The sequence below is a fragment of the Rhinolophus ferrumequinum genome, chromosome 12 (assembly GCF_004115265.2).
Source record: "Rhinolophus ferrumequinum isolate MPI-CBG mRhiFer1 chromosome 12, mRhiFer1_v1.p, whole genome shotgun sequence".
In the NCBI taxonomy this organism is placed as follows: Eukaryota; Metazoa; Chordata; class Mammalia; order Chiroptera; family Rhinolophidae; genus Rhinolophus; species Rhinolophus ferrumequinum.
This window is the reverse complement of record NC_046295.1, coordinates 19,962,945-19,988,171: the sequence shown is the minus strand read 5'-3', so window position 1 is coordinate 19,988,171 and position 25,227 is coordinate 19,962,945. Positions and strand designations below refer to the sequence as shown.

The window sequence follows — 25,227 nt, the reverse complement described above, 5'->3', positions numbered from 1 at the left end:
TCTAGTAACACTTTCACTGAAGGAGAACTACTCTACATACGCTCATTTTGAGTATATTTCACTGAAGGTAACTTCTGGTGAATCAGAGGCAAGGTGACGGGTACATGGATGGGATGGCATCCCTCATGGTACCAGGGAGCAGCAGAGAAGTTTGGAGCTAGGAAGAACATCAGTAGCCTCTCGGGGGGAAATTTCCTTATTTTCTAATAGAGGGGAATGATGGGACCACGCAGAATCCAAATCCACTGCTGTTCCTAATATTCTGTGATGCATTTCCCTGCCTTGGTTGAAGGAAGATCTGCAAAAACGTCCTATTGGCTAAATGCGACACATGGTCCTATTTGACTTTTAGAATTAACTTCTCATAGTAGATGCAGTATAGATTTTAACCACAGGTTTCTCTCACCCATGAAATTTACTAAGGTAAAAATTTATGATGCAAAAACAATAACAAATAACAATATGCATATAAGCATAAAGCATTTCATGTGAAGGGCATTTATTTTTGGCTAAACAATAGTCAAATAATTGTATCAAATAGCATTTATTATTGGTAAAACTGTGGATACCAAAAAAGTTGAGCACTAAATAGTGTACCTCCTATCTTTATAGCTTTCACAGTTCAAAAATACAAACACTGGAATTAGAGCTAGACTTCTTGGAACAGAATCTGCTGTTTTGATCAGCTGTCTGGATGTTTTGAAAGAGAAAAGCACTTCTATGGGAGGAAAGAAAGAGAAACTTCTGATCCATTATTAGAAAGTAACCCTTCTTTTTATTCACTTTATATTTCTGGGCCTTTTTGTAATTGCTATTGTTCCAGGCAATGTGTTTGTGTTTTTCTATAGGAGAATGAAAAGGAAACAAAAAGAAAAGATAGAAGCCCATAGATGGCTAAAGAGAAGAAGCATCTAGAGAACAACATATTCCAGCAAGTGGGAAAAAAACAACCTCACTTTTTCCATTATCAGTACACGAAAGAAGAAAAATGATTATTAGGAAGAGCTATTATATGTTATAAATGGAAAACAGTCCTTTTAGCCTAGAGATCTGGAGGCTGAGCCGCAGCTCAGTCTGCAATAATCTTTGCCAGGTATCGGTAGCAAATGTCTCTCAATGAATGTGGAAAATAATGACTTTGGGGCAAACAGAACTTCTTCAGGGGGCCAGTGGTTTTGGGAAATATCCAAGGAAAAAAAAGTCAAACGTCAGTAAAATAACTGATAGGAATAATATAAAATATCTCGTAGGAATAATGCTGGGTATATCAGCCAACATTTCCAGTGGATTTTATTAGTGATGCCATATGTTCTTTTTTATTCCCAAGAAGAGACTCCATACCCATTAGCAGTTTCTCCCCATTTCCCTTCCATCTCCTCAAACGAAGGGAACCATTAACCTACTTTCTGTCTCTATAGATTTGCCTATTTTTTATATTTCATATAAATGCAATCATACCACATGTGATCTTTGGTGACTGGCTCTTTTTGCTTAACATAATATTTAGAGGTTCACGCACATTGCAGCATGTATCAGTACTTCATTTCTTTTTATTGTGGAATGATACGCCATCATACGAATATATCACATTTTATTTATCCATGCATCAGTTGATGGACATTTGGGGTATTTCCACTTTTTGGCAATTATGAATAATGCTGCTATGAACATGTTTGTACAAATGTATGTGTGGATGCTTTCATTTCTCTTGGGAATAAACCAAGAGTAGAATCGCTGGGTCATAAAGTACCTCTGTGTTTAACATTTTGTGGAATTGGCAAACTGTTTTTCCAAAGTGGCTGCACTATTTTATAGTCTTATCAACAATATAAGAGGGTTCCAATTTCTACACATCCTTTCCAACTCTTGTTTTTGTCTGTCTTTTTGATTATATCCATCCTAGTGAGCGTGAAGGGGTACCTCATTGTGGTTTTGATTTGCACTTCTCTAATGAATAACGATGTTGGGAATCTTTTCTTGTATTTATCAGCTATTTTCACATTTTCTTTGGTGAAATATGTATTCAAATCTTTTGTCCATCTTAAAAATTAAGACAGAGTAGATGCTTGCCTATTTAGCTTTAGCTTTAAGAGCTTTTTATATATCCTGTATATAGTGCTTTATCAGATATATATGATTTGCAAATAAGGGATGTGACTTGCCTGGCACACAGCACACAGTCAATCAATAATGGTTACTGCCATTATTTCTGAGAATGTAAAACCTTCACATCTCATTCTTTTAGTCATGCGTTACAACAAACACTTCCTGAGGGTTTGTTCTTGTGATGGGCATTATGACGTGTATTGAGTTAAAAGTGGTAAAAGTGAAATGCATCATCATTTTTATAAACTGAGGCTCGAGAAGAGACCATTTTGTCTTCAGGTCTTTTCCTAAGAGTCAATTTAAAAGGCTGGTGAGAAGGCTGCCCAAGAGGAAGTAAGTGCCACTGAGTCAGACAAAGCCTTGACATTTCTCCCAGGCCTGAGCTGGCCTGGCTTCAGGCTATGGAGGGCAGGAGGCCGTTAGGCTGGTCTGCCTTCCTCCTCATGCCAGTCCGGGCTATGCTGATTTGACTCCACACGACAGGGAAAGGCCAGGAGACAAGGGGAAATTAAGTGGAGTAAATTCCTTTAGTCCTGGGATATTCACCTTGTCTTTTCAGATGCAATACTGTTATGACAGTCTCAGAAAGCAAACACATTGATTAACCACTTGGCAAACAAAAGGAAAACCAGGCAGATGGTCTCACTGTCAAAAGTCTTACCTGGTGTGCCCACCAGACCATTAAGTAAGAGAATATTGCAATCCAGGTGATGGCGCCGAAGAACGTGATGGGAAAAAACTTCCTTGCTGACTGAAAGAGAACCAGGAAGAGGCGAGAGTGTCAGTGCTAGCAACTGAGGTGGATCTGCTAGTCCAGAGCTAAAACCACCAATGCAGCTTGCAGTCTGGGTAGGCTGGACAATCTGAAGGCCCTGCCCACCCCTGATCAAGTTGGGACAGTAAGATTCTCTCTTGGACATGTGAAATTAGTTGGAGCCAAATCATGGCCTGAGATGGAAAGCTCTTAAAGAGAATGTCTATTCCTGCAGTTAGATAACAAGACCTGCCCTCTACTTTCGCCTTTTCTGAGGCCTGGTTTCTCAGCTTGGCCTTCAATCTATTAACTACCCCATATCCTCCCTCCCATGCTCCCTTTTCTCTCTTTTGCTCAAGTTCATCAGAATCAGTTTCTATTGCTTGCACCCATGTATCATAACAACTCATATGCCAGAAAATCTATGGGAATAATTACATTTTACAAGGAACAGGAAGAATCAATAGGTTCAAAAATAGATTGGCTCATCTTACAGCCCTATGAGTTATCAGGAAAAGCCCCACACAGGAAGCCATCACCACAGTTCCTACGGACCCCTGATGATGGCCAGTCCAGCGCATTTGAACCACACATGTAGACAGGAATAGACCTAGGCAGAGATGCCCCACCATGTTGCTCTCTGTGGGGGTAGCAGAGTAGATGCTGTTGGGGATGCTTTCGGTCTGTTCTCCAACCTTAACTATAATATATTATGTCCAACTCTGCCTCTACCACTGGACTTTGTGCACTCTCGGGCTTACAATATGAGCACTTTGAACATTTCCTTCCATCAGCTGGAATCGGACACTCAAAATGCAGTGTTTCTTACTTGACCTCACTATAGGGAATTCCAGGCTTGCACTACTGTTGGTGGTGTTCTGTTGAGGCCGTTTTTGCAAAATTGGGGTCCTTTAAAACATGCTCAGATAGCAGAATGTTCTCAGAGAGACTCTCACCTCTTATTGCCAAACACTTTTTATGTCAAAGCTTTTCCACTTTGAGAAACAATCTCATTTTTTGCTTTGATAATGCCATCCAATTTTGTCCACAGAAATGAATCCTGGAGTTGACCGGGATGAAAGCTATCTCAGTCGTCTGAAGGGCTGACCTGGGGCAGTCACACGGAACGCTTTTTGCCATAGCTTCTGAGAACTTCATTAAAAGGGAAAGATAAACTTGTACGTGGTAATCTGAATATCCGTAAGAGGAACGTCTCTATCGCTCCAAACCAGGCTTCTGTTCTCTTTACTAATTTCAAGTTTTCAATATATGTTTTTATTATCACTCACACAGTTCTGTGAAATTTCACAATAATCATGTCTCTCTTTTAATGATCGCTGCTTTTCGTTTGGTCATGTGTCAGCTTGGGTATCTGGAAGACGGGTGGACTTGATGACATTGGGGGAGGCAGCAGGCCACACTGAGCAGCCACAGCCTTTCCTCAAATGCTTCCCCCCGCCCCTGCCCTTTCTTAGAAGGAAAACATTTTGGCTGTTCTGGGGACCCGAACACTTTAATGGGTTATGGGGAACAAAAGTAATCAATTTTTCAAAGTGGAGGCTGAGACATTCACTTTTGAAAGCAAATTCCTTTAAAACTGGGTGTTCTGTTGGATTCTGGAGACCAGCTTCCCTGAGCCTTGGAATTGTGAGTGCTAAGAAATCAAGTTTTCCCGGCGCGGCAATAAGCTGATTCCAGTCCCTCCCCTTTTCCTCTGGTCATAAGTCACTGTTTCAGGATCCTAAGGGTGCTGAGGGTTTCATCTCCTCCGGCCATGCTGTCACAGGGAAGACCGGGGCCCTTCTTGTGGGGCCACACCTAAGGCGGAGCAGCTACCAAAGAACTTGATTCTGAGCACCCTGGAGGGCAATGAAGCACCACCTCCCGCTCTAGGGAATGGTACATGTACTGGATATCCTGGGAGAGTCCTTGTTCACAGAGCGCTCCCTTTCCAGCTTAGCTCATTTAGTAAGTATGTCGTTACAATTTTAATTTTTTTACCTTTGCATGTCTGTTCATTGATATAATGTCACAACTCAGAATTAAATTTGAACATATTTGGCATCTAAAACATATTCCTGAACCATGGAACATTTCTAGGCAAAAGGTAGAGAGCAAAGAATCTGACTAAGGATTTAAAGTAACTAAGTTCCAATCAGTATTAGTGAAAACCTCTCTAATTCAAAATTTGGTGCTTATGATTCTTAATCAAGAAGCCAAGTAGTTAACGAATGGACCTCTCAATGTAGCTTGGTCAAGTGTTGTAGTTGGGGCTCATTGAAAAAAAGGTAAAAATAATGTTTCTTTGTAGTTTTTCAGGGCTTAATCATTAATTAGGGGTAGATAAAAGCTGGCCACCTACTCTGTACCCAGATCTTGAGCTAGACAGAAAACTCAAACCTAGGTCTGTCTGACTGTACAGTGTGTGTTCCTAATATCGAGCTTCTACTGACTCTTTCCAAAAGAAAAAACGGGCCAATAATACTCAAAATATACCCAACTCTAGACACATAATGATGATGACGGTTGTCATAATACTAGCCTGTGCTCTGAATGCCAGAGAATATAAAGAGCATCGGGAAAATACAGACTAGCAGTCCAGCTGTATGGCCATCTGCCGCAGCCAGCCTCCCCTGTTGTTCCTGCTCTGGATGCATCAACCCTTCATGCATCAGCCGTTCGGTTAAGCATTTCCCAACTGTCAAACTACCGTATCATTTCCACTCTCACAGCCCAGGTAATTCCTTTTCTCTCACTTTTTCTGAACTAGTCCCCTTATTTGGACTCTATGTTTCATTCCAGACGTGATGGCCCAGGAGCACCTGTACAGTTATTTAGTTACCAGTTTCAATGGAAGAAAACCGCCCTTGAGGCTAAGGTCTGACATGTCAGTTTATGGTTAGTAATGGTAACTCATCCTGACATCCTCTGGGACGCGCCTCAGACTAATTAGCAAATAGCAAATTGTGTCCATGTGCCAGGCATTTTGTTCCAAATGTAATGGTTTACTTGTATAATTGACAGCTAATGTTCTCATTAGAAGCTTGTAGTACATCAGAGTGATACTTTCTTGGCTTGCGAAACGTTGCTGGACATGTTATAACTCGCTGCGCAAATTGGCCATATCCTTACGCATTTAAACTCAACAAATATTCACTGAGCATCTACTCTGTGCAAGATTCTGGAGCACACATATTTAACAAAATTCTCCAAAACAATCCTATTAACGATTAAAAGTGTGGTCTCTGGATTACGAGGACTGGTGTTGAAATCCCTGCTCCCCAACTACCAGTGATGTGCCCTGAGACAAATTATTTAATCTCTCTTTCTAAGCCTCAATTTCTTCATTTGTAAAATAGGGGAATAGCAATATCTAGTTATTCTGAGGATTTCATGCACATAAAGTGTTTAGCAAAGTGCCTGGCACACAATAAGTGCTCAGATAATATTGGCAGTTGCTATTCAACAATATTATTCTCATTTTGGTTTTTAAGAGATGAGGAAATTGAAACTCAGGGAGGTGAAAGTGACTGAGAGACCTGGCTTAGAGTCTTGGCTTTGCCTCTTAACTCGCTGTGTGAACTTGGACAAGTCACTAAACCTCTCTGGGTTTAGTGATCACTTCCTCCTTGCTAGAACTGTGCTTCGTATATAGTAGTCGTAATAAATCTATGGTGAAAGAATCAGTGTTTGCTAGAAATTGCAAACACCCAGCTGGGTTCTCAGGTACTTTTCTAGCTCTGATGGGTCATGTTTTCATATCTCATTAGATGCGTTCCTGATTTACAAGAACACCCATCCTAGGTGATGAGAGAATACAAGTTTTTGGGTTTTTATTTCCTTTATTATTTTCAATTTTCATCAAAGACATGTTCCTCATTAAGGTTTACATTTCAGTTTTTTTACTTCCAAAACAAAGCCACTAATTTAAGAAAACTATAAAAGTGAAGCCCACGCTAATGATCTAAGCTGGCAGTGTGCATAATTCAACAAACACTGTCATACAATTTGCATATAAATGAAGGGGAAATAAAAACAAGTGGGAGTGCTATTTACTCTGAAACTAGATGTATACGTTTTTAAAAAGTCATGTTTTCTTTGAAATTATCGTCAAGGTGTGGGATGTTATTTTCCATGGGTAATTCAGCAACTACTGAGGCAAAGCTGCCGGGCCCTGAGGTGTAGCGAACGTCTATTAATTAATAATTTTTCCCCTTGTTCTCCCCCTGACTGGATAATTTTTCAAGCGGCCCCTGTGGCAGTACATGAGGACTATGGCAGACTGCAAACATGGCCATAGCACTTTGTAGTTTCTCCCATCGAGCGATGAGGTCTATTTCTCCTGCCCCCCGCCCCCCTTTGAATCTGGGCTGGCTTTATGCCTTGTGTTGACCAATAGAATGTGGTAGAAGTGACAGTGTGTGGATTCTAAACCACATCTCAACAGGGCTTTGTGGCTTTCATTCTTGCTGCTCTTGGAACTTGGCCAACGTGTGAGCGAGCTCAGGCTGGCCTGCATAAGGATAAGAGATCGGGTAGAGCAGAGACGAGCTGTTCCCCTCCGCCAACCAGCCCCTACCCGTATAAGTGAGTGGCAGAACTGCCTAGCTGAGCCCAGCCCAAATCGCCAATTCACAGAATTATGGGCTTTAAAAAACGCTTATGATTTTAAGCCACTAGTGTGTTACACAGCAAAGGATAACTGATACAAACCTAATGAAACTCGTCTGAGCTGGGCATGATCAAGAAGCCCCTTACTGGCCTTTGGATCAAATGGTGTGCTTTCTTTTATTTGGCATTGCATATATGTAAAGGAGAGCCATATCATTCATCTTCCAAACGAATATGTACACTGGGACTATCCTGGGCAAACTTGGTTGTACAGTCACCTTAAATTTACAATATTGTATTGATGGTTATCTCTTTATGCTTTCCTTAATCACAGAATATCATGGCTGCCAGGGGACCTAGAGAGCTTCCACTCTGTACTTTACAGAGGAGAAAAAATGAGGTCCAGAGTGGTGACATAAGTTTCCGAAGGTTGCACAGCTCATGAGTTGTGTGTGAAAAACCACCACAGTCCATGTGGTAGAATGAGAATACTCTGGAATCAGGAGACTCGGGTTCGAGTCTAGTTCCTCTCACTAATGCAGCGGTGCAATCTTGCTCTGTAGTTGTATGTGGGCGTGCTTTGTTTCCTCTACTAAGTTTATAGGTCCTTAAAGATAGAAATTGTGAATTTTGTGTCTTTATATCTCTTTGTAGGGCACAAGCCTGATACTTAGCACATACTAGGTGCTCAATAAATATTTGCTGAGGAAATCTAAAAACAATGAAATGTTCCAACTGAGTCTCATTTCTGCTTGGGACAGCACAAAGTCTACTCATAAAAAGACAGAAAAGGCACAGTGCATCCCAGGGATGGTACTTGGTGGTGCAATGAGCGAAAGCCCTGGGCTAACCTAGCCCAGGCTGCATGGGTCTGCTGCACAGTGAATGACCAGTCAACGGTACTGCAGAAGACACTGTCATGTACAGCTGCATTTTCTTGCTTTGCAACCCTGGGAATTGTAGCATTAGCCAGCACAGTTGTCACGGTCCAGGTAACTACCACCATAGTGGTCTTGGTTGCCGTCCAGGAATTGCTTGTTGAGAGCTCTGATCATCTCAAACAGCTTCCTTGTCCTTCCAGCTCAGGTCATGGAGAGGACATGCACTATGCCAGCCCTTTCTCTAGGAGTCCCCCACCAACCCTGAGAGCCCAGGGCCTTGAGTTACTGGCATGTTTCCGCCATTCCTGTCTATTTTCCTGATTGCTTCAGCAGTTGTGTGCTGATACCCTCTTATCAGTCAATCAGCCTCCTCTACTCTGGGCCGCACCACACTAGACCTCCTGTGGGGATTTAGAAAACTGCGTCTGTGTCCCTGATTTTCCTCCCTGGGTTGTGCAAAAGCATCAAGATAAACAGAACAATGGAAATAGAAAGAGAGAGAGAATGAGCAAGCACATGAGAACGCGTACATCTCAGAAATGTCATGTGATGTGAGTCGAGAAGAAACTGATCACATTTCAGCTATTTGCTGTAGCTTCCAGGAGGCCAGGCCTTTGCAGATGCTCTGCGATTGCATCTTGAATAAAGAAACCTAAATATTGCTTTAAGTGAGCCACGTGTGTTACATGCATCTTTTACTAGGAAACCTCTAATGATGGGAGTCCTTACACGAGAGGGTCCTTTCCGGGCCTGAACTTGATAAGATGTAGTTCTCTAACAGGTTGGAATATTTACAGGCCAGGTTCATGAGACAGGAATTTTCTTCTGTCTTTTTCAAGTGAGGAAAGTGGGATCATCCCGGGACTCTTAAGACTTATGCTAAATGACACTGGATGTTACCACAGTATACTATTCCAAATGCTTTTAGAAATGATGTTTTCAGATTTCCACCTCCTGCCATCGAGAAATATGAGAAGCCCCAGCTGTGTGGTCACACAGACCTAGGTCTGAATCTCAGCTCCATCCCCTAGGAAGTGACCAGGCATGAGTCAGTTAACTTCTTCGTGCCTAAGTTTCTACATATATATCTATATAGATATAGATATCAGTATCTATATCTACTTATATATCTATATCTGTCTATCTATCTATCTATCTATCTATCTATCTATCTATCTATCTATCTATCTATCTATCTTTTTCGTTCTTCTTATACTAGCTATTTCCTAAGATTCCACAATACAGTTTATTGAAAATATGCAGGGCAGAGGCTGATACACAGTAGGTACGCATCTTTGCTGAATGAGTATGTGTGTGTAGGACCTAATCATAAGATGGTATTATGTTCATAGCACTCCATACACAATAATAGCAGAAAATAATGCTGACGATAGTAACGATAATAATATAGGAAGGAGATAAGACATGTAGGCATTTATACTACCTAAGGCATTTCTTTAGATTATTTTTTGAGTTGAATGAATAATCCATGTAAACAAATATTCAATAAAATGTGAGTCGCCCTCCTGCCTCAGACTTTCAGTTCTTCTCAGAGACAACTACGGTGGAGGTTTTAAAACTCTTTGACACTTGTCCTATCAAGAGTGTCATATGCTATACGACACTGACACAGACCAGCTAAACTTTTCGTCTCTTCCCCTTTAATCAAGGCAAACTTACGACTGCTTTGACCAGTAGCGTACAGCTGTCGTGACTCTATGTGACCTCAGACTGGGTCATCAGAGACTGTGCAGCTTCCGCCGTGTGCTGCTGCCACACTCACTCGTGGCGCCCTGATCTCTCATGCAAGACATCTGACTGTCTGGAGGCCACCGTGCTGTGAGGAAGCCAAGTCACAGGAAGAGGGCACCCACCTTGAGGCCATCCAGGAGACAATTCCAGCTGAGTCCAGCCTTTGAATCATCTCTGCCTGGGTGCCAGAGATGTCAGTGAAGAGCCTCCAGATGATGCCAGCCCGCAACCATTGGAGTCATTCCCCTCCACTGAAGTCTTCCCAACTGAGGCCCCAGACATGGGAGAGTAGAGATAAGCCATCCCCAATGTACCCCATTGAAATTCCTCGTCCACAGGATCCACAAGCCGTAGAAAATGGTGGCTGTTTCATACCACTGTTTTGGAGTGGTTTGTTATGTAGATTCAATAACCCAGGCAGTCACTATTATTGTGTATCTGTCCAGAGAAATTTCAGGCATATATAAAGATACACAGAGGGTGCCACAAAAAGGTATACGCATTTTAAGAAAGGAAAACTGTATTAACATTGTAAGACTCAATATATACTGATAACAAAAGATGTGTACAAGTCACGGTTGACTTCTGCAATTACAAGAGGTGCTCAAAGTGGTTACCATCAGCGTCATTTTAATACAGTTTTGCCCTTTCTTAAAATGCGTATACCTTTTTGTGGCACCCTCTGTGTAGGTCACTCCCTTTTCCTTTTAAGACAAATAGAGGCAGACGATTATATACCATGCTTTAAACAAGGAATCCACTCAAAAATGCTTTACTTACAGCTTTGCGGACGTCAGGTAAGGTCACCCAGAGAGGAAACACTATGGGGAGCACAATTAGGAACGTGACTTGTTTGCGGGGGTTGGAAGGCCAGGCCAGGCTGAGAGGCTGGTCCTCCTCGTCTTCACCCGTTTCTGTGGTCTGCTGTAGAGAGACATACAAGAAATAGTGACACAAAAACGACGACGGTGTCCGCAGGCCACGAGAGCAAGCGCAGAAAGCAAGGGAGGGAAGCGCCGCGCCTCATGAGGTTTTCTTGGGTCATCCCAGCAGCTTCATCCGTGGATTTTTTGGGATTGTAAGAGAACCCCATCTGTCACAGTCTGAATCCCAGGGACAAACGAGACATTACCCAGCCACGAGGACTTAAGCACTTTCTTATTCCTCCTTGAACACTCTTCAGCTTCTCAAACGAACTGATGATTCAGCTGGAGTGGGCTAGAGCTATCATCCGTGAATTTTTTAGGAGAAATCAATTATATCTGCAGAGGAAAGACACCTTTTCCATCTTGCCCTGCTCCTCCCTTCTCCTTGAGGACAAAGCCACAGGATTCATCACAGAAATCCTTGGACAGGATATCTTTTGTAACGTAAAAATTAAAATTGTGTGTATCCATTTGTTTATTTTCTAGAGCACTGATTTTGAGCAGGCAAATGAAAGGAACCATAGCAGCAACTCAGTAACCATATTCAATTCTCTTCAGTGGCTCTGGAAGAGGTAAGCTCATGGCTTACTGTGTGACTGTGAGTTTTTAACCAGTTTAATCACCTCGTTCAATTCTAAACCATCTCACTTCCAGCCAAAGGCTTATCATGCAAACACATGTCCCATTCTCACAGAAATAGCACGAGCAGTAGTAGAGCACCTCAACCTGTGGGTGTCACCTGCACAGGGCTGCGGAGCCAGGGGGGAAGTGTCAGAGCTTCTGACTTGGTAGCAAGCAGCCAAGGTTTTATCCATCACCTGCTAAAGTCAGTAACTTCTGAAGTCCCAGAGACAGAAGAGACAGAAGGCAGATCTGAGCCCTGGCAGGATGACCCTGTCAGATGGGCCCTCCGAGCATCTAAAACAGCCCTGCAGACAGCATCTATCACTCTCGTGTCCCTGCTTGTTTCCAAATGAAAGTGCAACAGCAGGACCAAGCGTCAGATCTAAAAATATCAACAAGAACTTTTCCAGGATGCTTCCTTTTGAGACCATATAAATAACCCACATAGGCTTCATAAAGCTCCTGCCGCCAAGGCTCTTGCTTCCAGCATCGTGTGCTATTTCAAGCAGCAGCACTGACTCCCACCAGCACCTCTCTCCCTAAGGAGGTGGCAGTTGGGGCAGGCTGAGGCCAGTTGGAGAGGGAACAAGGCCGCAATGAGAGGCAAGGCTGGGTGTGAGGCCAGACTCATTGCAGTGTTATGTTCATTTATGTATAATTTAAATCCTAGTACTGCCAAAAGGATTTGCAGTGGTTTATACAGTCACCCACATGCTCTCTCTAGGAGTTAGAATTAAAAATAATAACAGTAATTACAAAGGAATCTTAAGCCATACTGACAAAGGTTGGTAATAACAGGTTCTTTCTCTTTGGGCATATGTCCCTGGCAGTGGGTAAAAGAGTTTATAAACAGCGAATATGAGGGAATTAAGAGGATTGGGTAAAAAGGCAGAATTAGGAAGTTGGCACAGTTTATTTTGGTCATTCAGTTCCTCATTAAATATATTCCTCACACTCTCCATCCCTTTGCTACGCAATATATTGGAAAAGAAGAAAGATCTAAAATCAATAATCTATGTTTCTACCTTAGTGAACCAGAAAAAGAAGAGCAAATTAAATCCAAAGTAAGCAGAAGAAAAGAAATAAAAAATTAGAGCAGAAATCAATGAAATTGAAACCAGAAAATCAATAAAGTCAACAAAACCAAAAGCTGGTTCCTTTGCTATACAATTCATTGTGGTCCATCCATTTCTTTTTCTCTTTCTTTTAAAATAATTGTTTAGTTTCAATTATAGTTAACATACAATATTAGTTTCAGGTGTGCAACATAGAGATGAGACATTTATATAACTTACAAAGTGATCAGCCTGAGAAATCTAGTCCCCATCTGACACCATACATAGTTATTACAATATTATTGACTATATTCCTTATGCTATACTTTACAACCCTATTTTGTAACAACCAATTGTAACATCTATTTTGTAATAACCAATTTGTACTTCTCAATCCCTTCACCTTTTTCACCCATCACCCCGGCAACCCACCTCCCATCTGGCAATCATCAAAATGCTCTCTGTATCTATGAGTTTGTTTTGGTTTTGTTTGTTCGTCTGTTTCGTTCTTCAGATTCCACATATAAGTGAAAATATATGACATTTGTCTTTCTCTGTCTGACTTACTCCACTCAGCACAATACCTTCTAGGTCCATCCATGTTGTTTCAGACAGTAAGATTTCATTCTTTTTATGGCTGAGTAGTAGTCCATTGCGTGTGTGTGTGCGTGTGTGTGTGTATGTGTGTATACATATACACATATATATTACCTCTCAGGACATCTACCACAAAAGGCAACTCTACTAAGACCAGGAGACACAGCAGCCCTACCTAATACATAGAAACAAACACAGGGAGGCAGCAAAATGAGAAGACAAAGAAACATGTCCCAAACGCAAGAACAGAACAAGGCTCCAGAAAAAGAACTAAACCAAATGGAGATAACCAATCTACTAGATGCAGAGTTCCAAACACTGGTTATAAGGATGCTCAGTGATCTCGGGGAGAACTTCAACAAAGAGATAGGAACGATAAAAATGGAGATAAAAAAAACATAAAAACCAATCCGAAATGAAGAATACAGTAACTGAAATGAACCATGCATTAGAGAGAAGCAACAGCTTAGATGAAGCAGAGGATCGAATCAGTGATTTAGAAGATAAGGTAGCAGAAGACACCCAATCAGAACAGCAAAAAGAATCCTAAAAAAATGAGGATAGTTTAAGGGGCCATCTACTGCTTTCTTTACTCCATCCGAGGGCTCCCATTCCTGAGGGAAGTTTCGGCATGCTGTCCCTGGTCCCTTTCTGAGCCACCTCCATCTCCTCCCAGGAGATACAGCAGATGCAGAGAATAGCATTCCCTATTGGGATCACCAGCCTCCCAAGGTATCAACAGGCTGCGTGAATAATCTGTGTACTGAGGCCAACGAGGATTAAGGAAGCAGGGACATTCTAACTGTTCCTTTCCAGATATGATCATTTTTGTTTAACCCAAATGAATGACTTTTCCCTCCCCCCGGTAGATACCTCAGAAATGGGGAGGACCATGGGAGAGTTGAGGCATTGCATCCTTCTGAATAGGTACCCATATCATAGGAGACAGGGGGTTTTATGCAGTCAACGGATTCCAGCACCTCCCTGAAGACTAATCAAGCGGATCCCATGAGTTCATCAAGGCTCCTCCCCCTTCCACAGCTGACACGCCCCCTGTGCCCCCTCAGTCTGGTCTCCCACTACCATCTGCAATCTAGCGACTTTTCCTAAACTCCAAGCTAACCTTTTTGTGAGAAAAAAACAAAAGCAACTCTTTATGACTCATATCATTTTAATGACACCAACAGATGGTGACATTTCATCAATAACCCTTCTGCTTATAACCTACGGATTAGCTCCTTTCTCCATCTGCCAAAGTCACCAGGCAGGCAGTGCCACTAGCAAATAGCAGAAAATAATTATCTGTTTAGATGCATAAGCTCTAAACACACTACTGTCCAATGCAAACAATTAGCGATATTGTACAGCTTCCAAAAGCTGAATTTGAGGTGTCTGTTGCTAGGGCAGAGATGGACAAGGAGAAGAGACTGCCTTAGGCAGGACGAACAGTGCTCCCCGTGGGGACTCCACAGCCTCTTGGGGGATGAGTCCTACCATAGAGAAGTCCAGGAGCCCAAAACCCTGGGGTGGATTCGAGAGGTGTCCTGGGAGCAAGGCTGTCAGCACACTTTAGGGGAAATTCTCTTTGTCTTCTTGCCAGGTGCAATCTCACTCTGGTTCAATGGGCGACAGCTTGCAAACTGGTTAGGAAAAGTGGGGAAAAATGCATTTCCCGATCTGGGGCCCTTGTGCCTTTGCCCAAGCTGGGGCGCTGGCCTGTTCATTAGTCTTAGCTCCAGGGGAGAGGCCACTGAGGTTGGGGCACCGATTATCCAACTTTTCCTGGAACTGTGGCATCCTGGCTTTGACCTTGCAACAACCCATCCTTATATCTTCAAGTTTCTGCGGAGTGTCCATAGAAAACAAAACAAAGTGACCCAGAAAATATTCAAACAACTTTTGACATAGGATTTAAAAGAGTTTGATACCTGCTGGGATCTCTGTAGAAGCCCTGGACTTGTGCCACCCCAGGGCCAGCAATTACTGCTTTAGGGTTCTGCAGTCTCTGATATGAAAAACCTGAGACTTAAACACATGACTCTAAGTTCCCACATAGCGGTGTGCTGGTTGTCAGACCTTGAAAGAATCAGTGCAGCGTGGTGGGAAGAAGAGATGGTGGAGAATCAGGGATCCTGGCTTCTAGCCTTTGTTCCAGCTATGATTCCTTGGGCAGTAGCCACCATCACATACAGGTACTCACTGAGTGCCTTGAGGTACAGAGCAATGCATTAGGTGCTAGGACTCTTGGTTTCAAGGAGACTTGGATTTAAAAGTGGAGACAGAACAAATCGCTCCAAAAAACTGACGTGCCCAGTTACAGGGATGCTGGCAGAATATGTGGCAAGAACTTCTGTGTGTTCTCCGATATCTGTTTTGCCTGTGATGGACTGAGGTGTGTCCTCCCCAAAATCACATGTTGAAGCCCTACTTCCTAGTACCTCAAAACGTGACTGAATTTGGAGATAGGGTCTTTAAAGAGGTGATTCAGCTGAAATGAGGCTATTGAGGTGGGTTCTAACACAATATGACCGGAGTCCTTATAAGAAAAGGAGATTCGAACACAAAGAGATACATAATGGATTTGCATGCACAGAGGTAAGCCACGTGAGGACACAGCAAGAAGGCACCCACCTGTACGTCAAGAAAAAAAGGCCTCAGAGGAAAACAACCCTGATAGCACCTTGGTCTTGGACTTCCAGCCTCCAGAACTGTGAGGAAATTAATTTCTGTTGTGTAAGCCACCCAGTCTGAGGTCTTTTATTATAGCAGCCCTAGCAAACTAATATACTGACCAACTGCTTTAGGGATGGGAAGTCCACATGACTTACACCTGGAATAAAGACTCCATTTTCAGCCTCTCTTCCAACTAAGTGGGGCCATGTGATTAGGTTCTGGCCAATGGGATGTAATTAGAAGTATCCTCTGCAACTTCCAGGATGTATCTATAAAGGAAGTGTGTCGCTCATCACTGCTTCCCCCTGCCTGCTGGATGGAATAAGGACCTCAGTCAGAGCTTGAACAGCCATCTTGGACCATGAAGTGGAGAAACAATATAAAAGGATCTGAGTTCCTGACACCTATCAAGAGTCATTCTAGCCATGTGCTGCCTACACGGCCTATACTACAATTCTATCTTACTCAAATCACCGTTATTTTGGGGTTTTGGTTGCTCACAATGGAATCTTATTCTGACTAATCCAGTGTCCTCTTTATGAGTGATCAAGGGTGAAATCTTTCACATCTCAGCACTAGGAAACTTAATGCTTCTTTTGAGAGACTTTGAAAAAATATTAGAAGTAGCGTGAATCAGGTAAAAAATACTATTTTTATCCTTGCTTTGCACTAGGGATTTAAGAACCAACTCTGTAACCCCTTCCGGCAGTCATAGCACTGGAACCTGTGCTCATCTCATTCCAGTCTTACTCTTTTTCTTCCTTTTACATCCTTTGCTGAATTCTCTCAAAACTATTAATTTTATCTTTTTTTATCAGATGTATTTTTTGCAAGCAGCCTTGAATTTTTGTGAAACAAGGTGGGGTAGACCTAAAACTAAAAATCCTCAGTGGTCCAATGGAATTTAGGGGATAACTTGAGCAAAGAGAGTGGGGCAGAAGGAGATGTTATTCTAAGTGACAACTTGTGACAAATGGACAACTACCTTCAAGGATTCATTTATCAATACTGAAGGTTGGTATCTGGAGATCTGGCCGTCAGAACACCTACAGATAGAAGAGAATAGTGCCAGAGGTCAGTTAGCATCTACTTGGAGGTGTCTGGAGCAATCAACTTATTTTGATTCTTATTTATCTAGTGAATGGGAGGAGTGGCAGAAGCCTATCTGTTTGTAGCCTACTATCACGAGAATCTGTTCAGCTTCTTTGTATGTGCATCTTACACTGGTTTTACTTGTGCCTGGTTTGGATGGTTTGCCCTAGAATAAACATTAGACCTCCAGTGGAGGGGCCTGAGCTGGACTCACCAGTCCAGAGGTTACCTCTATAGAAAGATATCTCTTAGAAGCAACCCAATTTCTTATTCTTGTCTGTGAAGGGCACTGAGCAAGATTTCAGTGTGACGGTGAGTCCACTTTAATGCAATCTCTCCTAATGGAGAATTCAAATGAAAACTCAGAGGCATCTGAAAATAGGCCATCTTCAAGTTGTTCTACTGATTGTAATAACATCTCATCTCCAGTTCCAAAAAGCAATCTCAGAGGATCGTTTGGACCTGCCTAGATCTCAGCTCAGCTGCGGTTTGATTCAGGCTGGAAGTGAGTTCTCACTTCTCTACCTCCCACAAAAGGACCATGCATGCAGAAGTGCCACCCCTTCTCATTGGGGAGCTCCTTCAAGTGTGGCAGGATGCAGGATAAAATAAAATGCTAGCAATGAAATATCCACATAAAAATAGAATTCATTTCCTCTAGAACACTGAGCCATGGTCAAGTTGGGTGAAGGTGAAGATTTTAAGTGATTTGTATTTCTACTTAAAGAGACTGGTCCTTAACATATTTGTGGTTGTTGCTGTTTCTATAATTTATATCTGCAGAAATCAGTTTATATCTCCATGTTGTTCAGCCACATCGATGCCCACGTGAATATCCCAATGGGACAAAGCTCCCAGAATATGGTGCATGCTAGGAATCACCCACAGGGCCCAGGGGGGCTAAGAGGGGGAACAGAGATCCATAAAAACATTTGCTGAGCCTAGGAAGTGAGGTTGGGTAGGTGTATCAAGAATATTGAAAATGTCATACTCAGCAAAGTTTTTAAAAAGGGACTAATAAACCGTGTGAAATGTCTAGACTATGTGAGACTGGGGACAGTAACTCAGGCAACTGTAGGATGCTCCGTACCTGGTAGGGACCAGGGCATCAATAAATGCTAATCCTCTTCCCTTCTGCCATCAATCTCATCTCTGAGACTAGCTGTGTGACCTCCGGCAAATCAATGGAAATGCTGGAACAGCCAAAGAACATATATTACATGGGATTTGTAAAGCATTTGGAGCTGGCGTATCTTAATGTCTTTTAGGCCCCCTCAGTCCTTAAAAACCATGTCATTGTGAGGCAGAACTTCTTTGTCCCCTGGAAATCGTGAATGTGGGTCCACCTTCCTGTCCAAGAACTTGTATTCAATTCAACGGTATAGACACGGATAGATCGGGAAAGACAAGCTGCAACCAGAGACCTCTGCAATCATTTAGAATCTTAGGAGCTTTGGGCTCTAAGAAAAGGAGCCCCAGAATTTCAGAGTTGAAGAGCCCTGACTCATTGACACCATGCTCCACATTTGACAGATGAGGGCCCTGAGGTGAAGTGATATAATGAAGGAAGGTCACGGGGGACCTCCCACTTCACTCCCAGCTCCAGGCTCTTTCTCCTGGCTACACTCCTCCCTTCCTCACTCCTAAATAATAGGTATGACTGTATTTTATGCCCAATTACAGCAGGCTTCTCAGCTTTATTTTGTGATAAATTCGACGTATTAAACAAAAAAATATTAGCTACAGGAAACACTAAGCACTTAATCGACTTAACTTTGCTTGATTTTCTTGAGCCTAGAACTAATTCTGGTGGTTTGGATGGTCCACATTTCTTGAAAAAGCTGATCAGAAACATGATTCTTGCCCCATCTACTATGTGAAGACACTGAAAACACTGCCATCTGTGAACTAGGAAGATCAGGAAGCAGACCATCACCTGACACTTGATCTCGGACTTTTCAGCCTTCAAAACTGTGAGATATAAATTTCTGTTGTTTAGAAGCCATGAAGTCTATGGCATTTCTGTTATAATATCCAAGGCAACTTTGAAGGGGAAACAAAGGGCACATTTGGGGGGGTGTGGATAGGAGGGGCCATTGTGATACCCCCTTCTGTCCACTACCCCCTTGGGTGATATCTTCAAGGTGGCAAGCACAAATTTAAAAATGAAATGTGAGTGCTGATATCAATGCATGTCAGGACTTCAAATATAGAGGAAGAAGCAAGACTTGTTCTTTAGCATCTCTGTCTAAGAAAAAAGTGCAGAAACGTATCCCAGGCTTGATGTAGGACGCGGTGACAACCACGTACACCAATGGCCAAAACGAGGCCTTGAGATTTTATGTGTATTTCATTGCTTGATGTCACACTTGAGTCCCATCACCGTGGATCATCCTGCACTGGCTACCTCTAAAAGGAATACCAAGGGGACATTGTAGAAGATGGATTAAGCCCTTTACAATAATACACTTTCCTGAGGCTAACTTTAGCAAGAACTGAAATAGGTGGTGGGTTATTTCCAGACTCCAACATTCAGTATTCAAAGGCCAATAGAACCTCAGCGGAAGAACACGCACAACAAAGCAGCATCATCTTTACACAGAGACTATCTGCTTCTCCTCCTACCTCCGTTCTCTTTCATGATTGAAGCATTAAAAATACTCTCTGACAGAGATGGCAAATTTTACTTTTCCAATTAGGTTTCCCTGGGAACTGGTGGAAAGGTGTGCGTGCGCTTGTACAGTGTGTGTGGGAAGCTCCCAGGGAGAGAAGAAATCTTGAAAGTGTCTTACCTAATGAAAGGATTGTCAGAGAAGGGATTCAGACAAAGACCCACTTCTGCTCCAGAATGTTATTTTACAGCATTATTGCTGTTATAAAATTAATGAGATGATCCACAAAAAGCACTTTGAACAGTGTTTGGTACATAGTAAACACTCAGTAAAGGCTGGGTGTTATTATTTTTAATACATGTTTAGGGAAATGATGTCTTCAAAGACATCCATGAGAAAGTAGTTTGACTAAGTGAATCATGATACTTCCAGCAATAAAATTCTACAATTCAATTATCTAATGTGAAAGTGGAAACTGCAATAATTTTGTTCCTCCATCTATCCATTCATCCAACGTTAATTGAGCATTCATCGACTGTAGTGATGTCAGCACTCTATTTTCCTCTTAGGTAAGATGAATAGATAGAAGGTCCTTGTAAATAACATGAGAGGGAAAATTCCACAGACCTAAGGAGATTTTATTTTATTTCAGTAGGTAGGCTGTAAGTAGACTTTCTATCAGAAACAAAACTTCCAAACAGACGGCGAAACTCATAATATTGTGACACCTTGATTCTGTGTTTTGTGCAGAGCTGAAAAAAAAATAGTAGAGTTGGAACTCTCAAAGGTAAAATCACCATAAATGCACAGTCACACTTTAATACAGTGAAAGGCTCTGAAATCAACAACTATTTGGCAAGTAGAAGGTGCCTCCTGAGAAACATTCCCTGGAGTGCTTTCCATTGTGTAAGTTTAAATCACACCTGTTCTTTAGTACAAAGGAAATAAGATAAAAAGAAAAATATCCATATGGTCAGTATACTAGGCTACTTGGGCTGCCATAACAAAATACAATATTTATCTTTTTAAAGACCTCATTTTTGAATAGAGTTTTTGGGCTTAGAAATAAATTGTGTTTCACTGCTTAGTTTATTTTTAAAATGCCTTTTCCTCCCACTCATTCTACATTGAGTCTTAGAAAAATCTATTTTTGTTCTGGTGGTTTCTCAATGTCTTTGCTTTTGTATTTTTTTTTACTAACATCCCTCATTCTTTCCACTCTGTTCTTATCTTTTCTGTTTGTCACTTGTCTCCTTCCAAGAGGTAAGTCCAAAAGCATCATTTTTTGGAAGGAAGCATCATCTGAGACATTTGTTTTGCCTTCTGTGTGGACAAGTTGAACCAAAAGAGTTAACATTTAAGTAGCAAACAGAGTTTTTAAAAAGTGATAAATCTCTGCCTGCCTAGTGGTAGGAAATAACTCACTTCCCTTATATTACTAACACATGGTTTGTTTTATACATATAGATAGAAAAGAAATCTAGCATCAATAATTTAGCATATTAAACACAAAATGATAAGGTTTTACTAAGCAATGGCAACCAGAAAAAGTTAATTTGCTTCTACATGACTTTGATTTGAAACCAAGGTCTCAAAATATTTTGCTGTTAGTGATGAAGCTGTTTGGGCCTAAGTTTTCTAAGAAGCTAAGAAACCATTCATTACAATGTAAAACGGCATTTTGAGAGTCTGGTGAAATGCAATTGCTTTCCTTCACTTTGCATTTTGACCAAATAATGGTGAGGTGCAACCTACTGATAAGAAGGAGTTCTTTCTGTATTGCTGTTGTAAATTGGTTTTTGTGTGGTTTTCACGGGCTTTGTAAATCCTGCTGATACAAATCATAAAAGATTTGCCAACACAAAGGCAACTGGAGGATCATAAAAAATAATTAAAAATCATTCGCATCATTTTATTATCAATTGGATTAGAATTATTCACAGGAACAGCAATGTTAATGTATTTTTTTTTCAGGGTGGTAATGGAGTTTTTTTTTTTTCTCTTTTTATTAATAGTCCGCCCCTAATGTATCTTATGTGAATGATTAATAGACATTTTTCAAACTCTTTTAGAAAGCACGATGACACATGATATTTTTAACAGTAAGATTCTTAGTGAATATATAAATCTTTGTCAGTATTCAAATTTAGGCAGAAACTCAAAAGTTGGATCTATATTTTATTTTAGAATTTGTTCACAAGGACTTTGAGTGCATCTTACGTTTGGTAAATTCTGTCCAGGTTGTCAGATATAGTACCCGAACCTTAACTTTTCCTTAAAAAAATCTATGTGTAGACTGAAAGAAAAAAAGTGTTATCTCCTCTAGAAATGGAACCCATGCATTAAGGCTTGGTTGGTAAGACACTGTCATTTTTTCTTTTCTTTTCTTTTTTTTGCTTGTTTGTTTCATAGTTTGTATTGGGTTTTCTCTTATCCTAATGAGTTTCTTTTCTAAGGTAATCATAGATGGAACATGGCTTAGGCCTTGAAAACTTAAGTGGGATGGAGAATCTTTGGAGACTCTCTTTTCTCATTATTAGGCCTTGGCCTCTCGGCAGGCCTTGGATCCCCTGTGTGCAGGCGGTGTCAGACCCGGAGACACATCCCCACTTTCCACCAAAGCCTCTATTTCTTGGGTGCCAGAATCCTCTTACTATGCTTCAGTGAAATTCCAAGTGATTGAATAATCTCATTAATAGCGGGATATGTGGTCCTTGACTGTTTTTAAACTTTCAAAATGGTGGACCTGGTTATTATGCCTTAATCATTTAGAAAAGATACTTGCTTTTTCAATAATGGGAGGGTTTGAGATTTACAAACCTTACCATACTAAGAATGTAAACGTTTCCTAACTAAGGGTAATATTTTAGGAAGAAAGGATCATACAGATTCAAGGTACCATCCGCTTGGATAATCTTGGAAATCCGTATCAGAGTTAACATTTTTGACAAATGTTTATTGTGAAGTCTCCCTAAAATCATAGCTGCAACTTCAGACAACAATAATCCGTAACAATCTGCTGTCCTTGATAAAGATGCTTTTCTTTTACTACCCTCAGAGATCCAAATTTAATAGAATAGAGATATCTTTGTGTACTTTATTTTTTTGGAGACATTTAAAATCACAGTCACTTTCATCATCTTTCCCTACTCATTCTTTACTTAATCATACAACACTCAAACATTTTATCAGCACTATGAGGCTTTATGAAACAGATCTTAAGAAATCTACTGAGTTTAGGTAAAGACCAATGCTAGACTGGGGAGAAATAAGTAAGGGATGAGATCCCAAAGGGAAGTAGGAAAGGTTTAACATCGTAAGGTGATATTTAAGTTGTAAAGTGAGAAAGTAAGAAAAAGCCTGCATTTTACACATTTTATACATACCTGTCTTATCTATCACTCATCTATCTTTGTATATATATATATATATATATATATATATAATATACAAAATTATATATATTACATATTATATGTTACATATTATATATAATTTTTTCTCTCTTTTTCCTATGAATGTGATTTTCTTACATAAATCTGTTTGCCCACTGGTACATCTGAACAACTCTTCACCAAAGCTAGGACAATTCTGATCTCTCTAAGGGCAGAGAAAAATTTTAAAGATGAAATGAAATAAAAGCTGCAACATATAAAAAGCCAGCTCACAATCCCTGAAAATGTAGGACACAATTTTAAAAAAGTTAGATTTTCAGATTTCAGGATCTAAGAAATTTGCAAGGCATTTCCCCTTCTACCCTGTCACTGAGCATGTATTTAAAGGGTTTCGGTGTGTCGTGCTTCAAGGACCATAAAGCGGCGAGGCAGGCAGCATTATGGAGTAAGCCGGCCATCTGCAATCCTCTGCCTGTTGTCTAGACTGGCAGAATTGAAGTCTAAGAAAATGCTGGAGTTGGGAGAGACTATTTCTTTGCATTCTCTTTCAAACCTGGATAAATTCTCAACATTGAAATTTCAGAAGACTGGTAAATTCTTGGTGGCAGCTCAAAACAGCTCTCTCTCTCTGGGTTAGAGTTGACCATACCGTGTCAGCAGTCACTGGGAGAATATAATTAGCACTAAGCCATTTGAAAACTCAGATTATTTTCTTGGTTCCACAGAATATACAGATGATGCGAAAACCTCCTGCAAAGGGGCTCTCTCTGTGAAAGAGAATATTTTAAAATGCGCTTTGTTGTCAGTGTAAAGCCTGTATTGAAGAAAGCTCTCGCAGATGAGGTGTCAATGTCACATTAGTTCATTTGTAAACAGGGTTTTTAAAGCAGCAGGTTAATTACATGAAACAGGCTAAACTCTGGGGAGAATCCCAGTGATGAGTGTGCAGTGCATCGTATTCACCTTTCCTATTAATAGAGTCGGGATGCACCGCTCTTTCTTCACGTAGCTCGATAAAAATACAACTGGGAAAGAAATAAAACTAACACGATAAAAAGGCACTGAGTCATTTCTTTGAAACTGTGCTTCGGGTGGCCTGAGCATTCCAACTTCACATCCTTTTTCTAACTCTGGAGTCATCGCCCTAATTTATCCTGCCACCCAGTCTTCCCAGCCCGGAAATCTCAGCATCATCTACAACTTTCTTTTTTTGTTCGCTCTCTATGTTCAATTTATTACCAAATCCTCTCAATTTAGACACAGCGCTAAAGCCAGCCACTGGTATCCACAACACAGCCAATACTTGGTGTAAGGTCTTTTCATCTGGGCTTTGCTAGCCCTTTTAAAAAAAGGTTTACCAAGTACTGCTAATAATAGCAAATACCTATCTATGCAATGCTTACTATGTGCCAAGAACTGGTAAGAGCATTTAATTCTCACAACAATGCTATGAAATAGGTGCTGTTATTATCCCTGTTTGTCAGAGAAGGAAAAATGGAGAATAGAGAGGCTAAGTAACTTGTCCAAAGTCACCCAGCTGGTAAGTAGCAGATTGGGGATTTGAATTCATGTGGTCTGTCTCCAAAGTCTCTGCTCTTAAACCATGAAAGCATATGCTTCTGTTTTAATTTAACCCGCTATTATTTTGGTTGTTGTTGCGTATTTTTTTGAATAGGTAACACAGTTAACTGGTTCAAAATTCCAAAGCTACAGAAGGCTGCACACTAAAAGCCTCCCTCCCCCGCCAATTTCTCATCATCCAGGCCCCTGTTCTGGAGATAATGAGCACGACCAGTTTCTTTAGTCGCATCCCAGGCAAATGCTTATATGCTATTTTCCTCCTTTTACCCCCTCACACAAACACAGTATACTGGATGTAATTTGGCATGTTGCCTTTTTCTCTTAACAGCATTATTGAAGATAATTCTGCATCACTACGCGAAGAGCTTCCTCATCCTTTTTTTCTTTCTGTTTTTGAAAGAATGCAGATGGTCAAAACTAGGGGTGGGCATACGTTTTCTGTAAAGGGCCAGATAGTAAATATTTTCGGCTTTGTGATCCCTATGGTCTCTGTTATATATGCTGCTGCTGCTTTTTTTTTTTTTTTTTAACACCTTTTAAGATGTAAAAACATTCTTGTCTCATGGGT

At 41.0% G+C, this 25,227-nt stretch overlaps 1 protein-coding gene across 5 annotated transcripts in view; it reads right to left on the bottom strand.

The window, feature by feature from the left end:
* Positions 1-25,227, bottom strand: part of SLC24A2 (solute carrier family 24 member 2) — a 242,931-nt gene that overhangs the window by 12,991 nt on the left and 204,713 nt on the right. For 3 of the 5 annotated variants that reach the window (XM_033122668.1, XM_033122667.1, XM_033122665.1), the window contains 2 exons: positions 10,885-11,028; positions 2,768-2,857 (listed from right to left, as the gene is read on the bottom strand). In XM_033122668.1, coding sequence (XP_032978559.1) covers positions 2,768-2,857; positions 10,885-11,028 — 234 coding nt within the window. The remainder of the gene's footprint in view (positions 1-2,767; positions 2,858-10,884; positions 11,029-25,227) is intronic. The other 2 variants (XM_033122666.1, XM_033122669.1) reach the window with 1 other exon arrangement.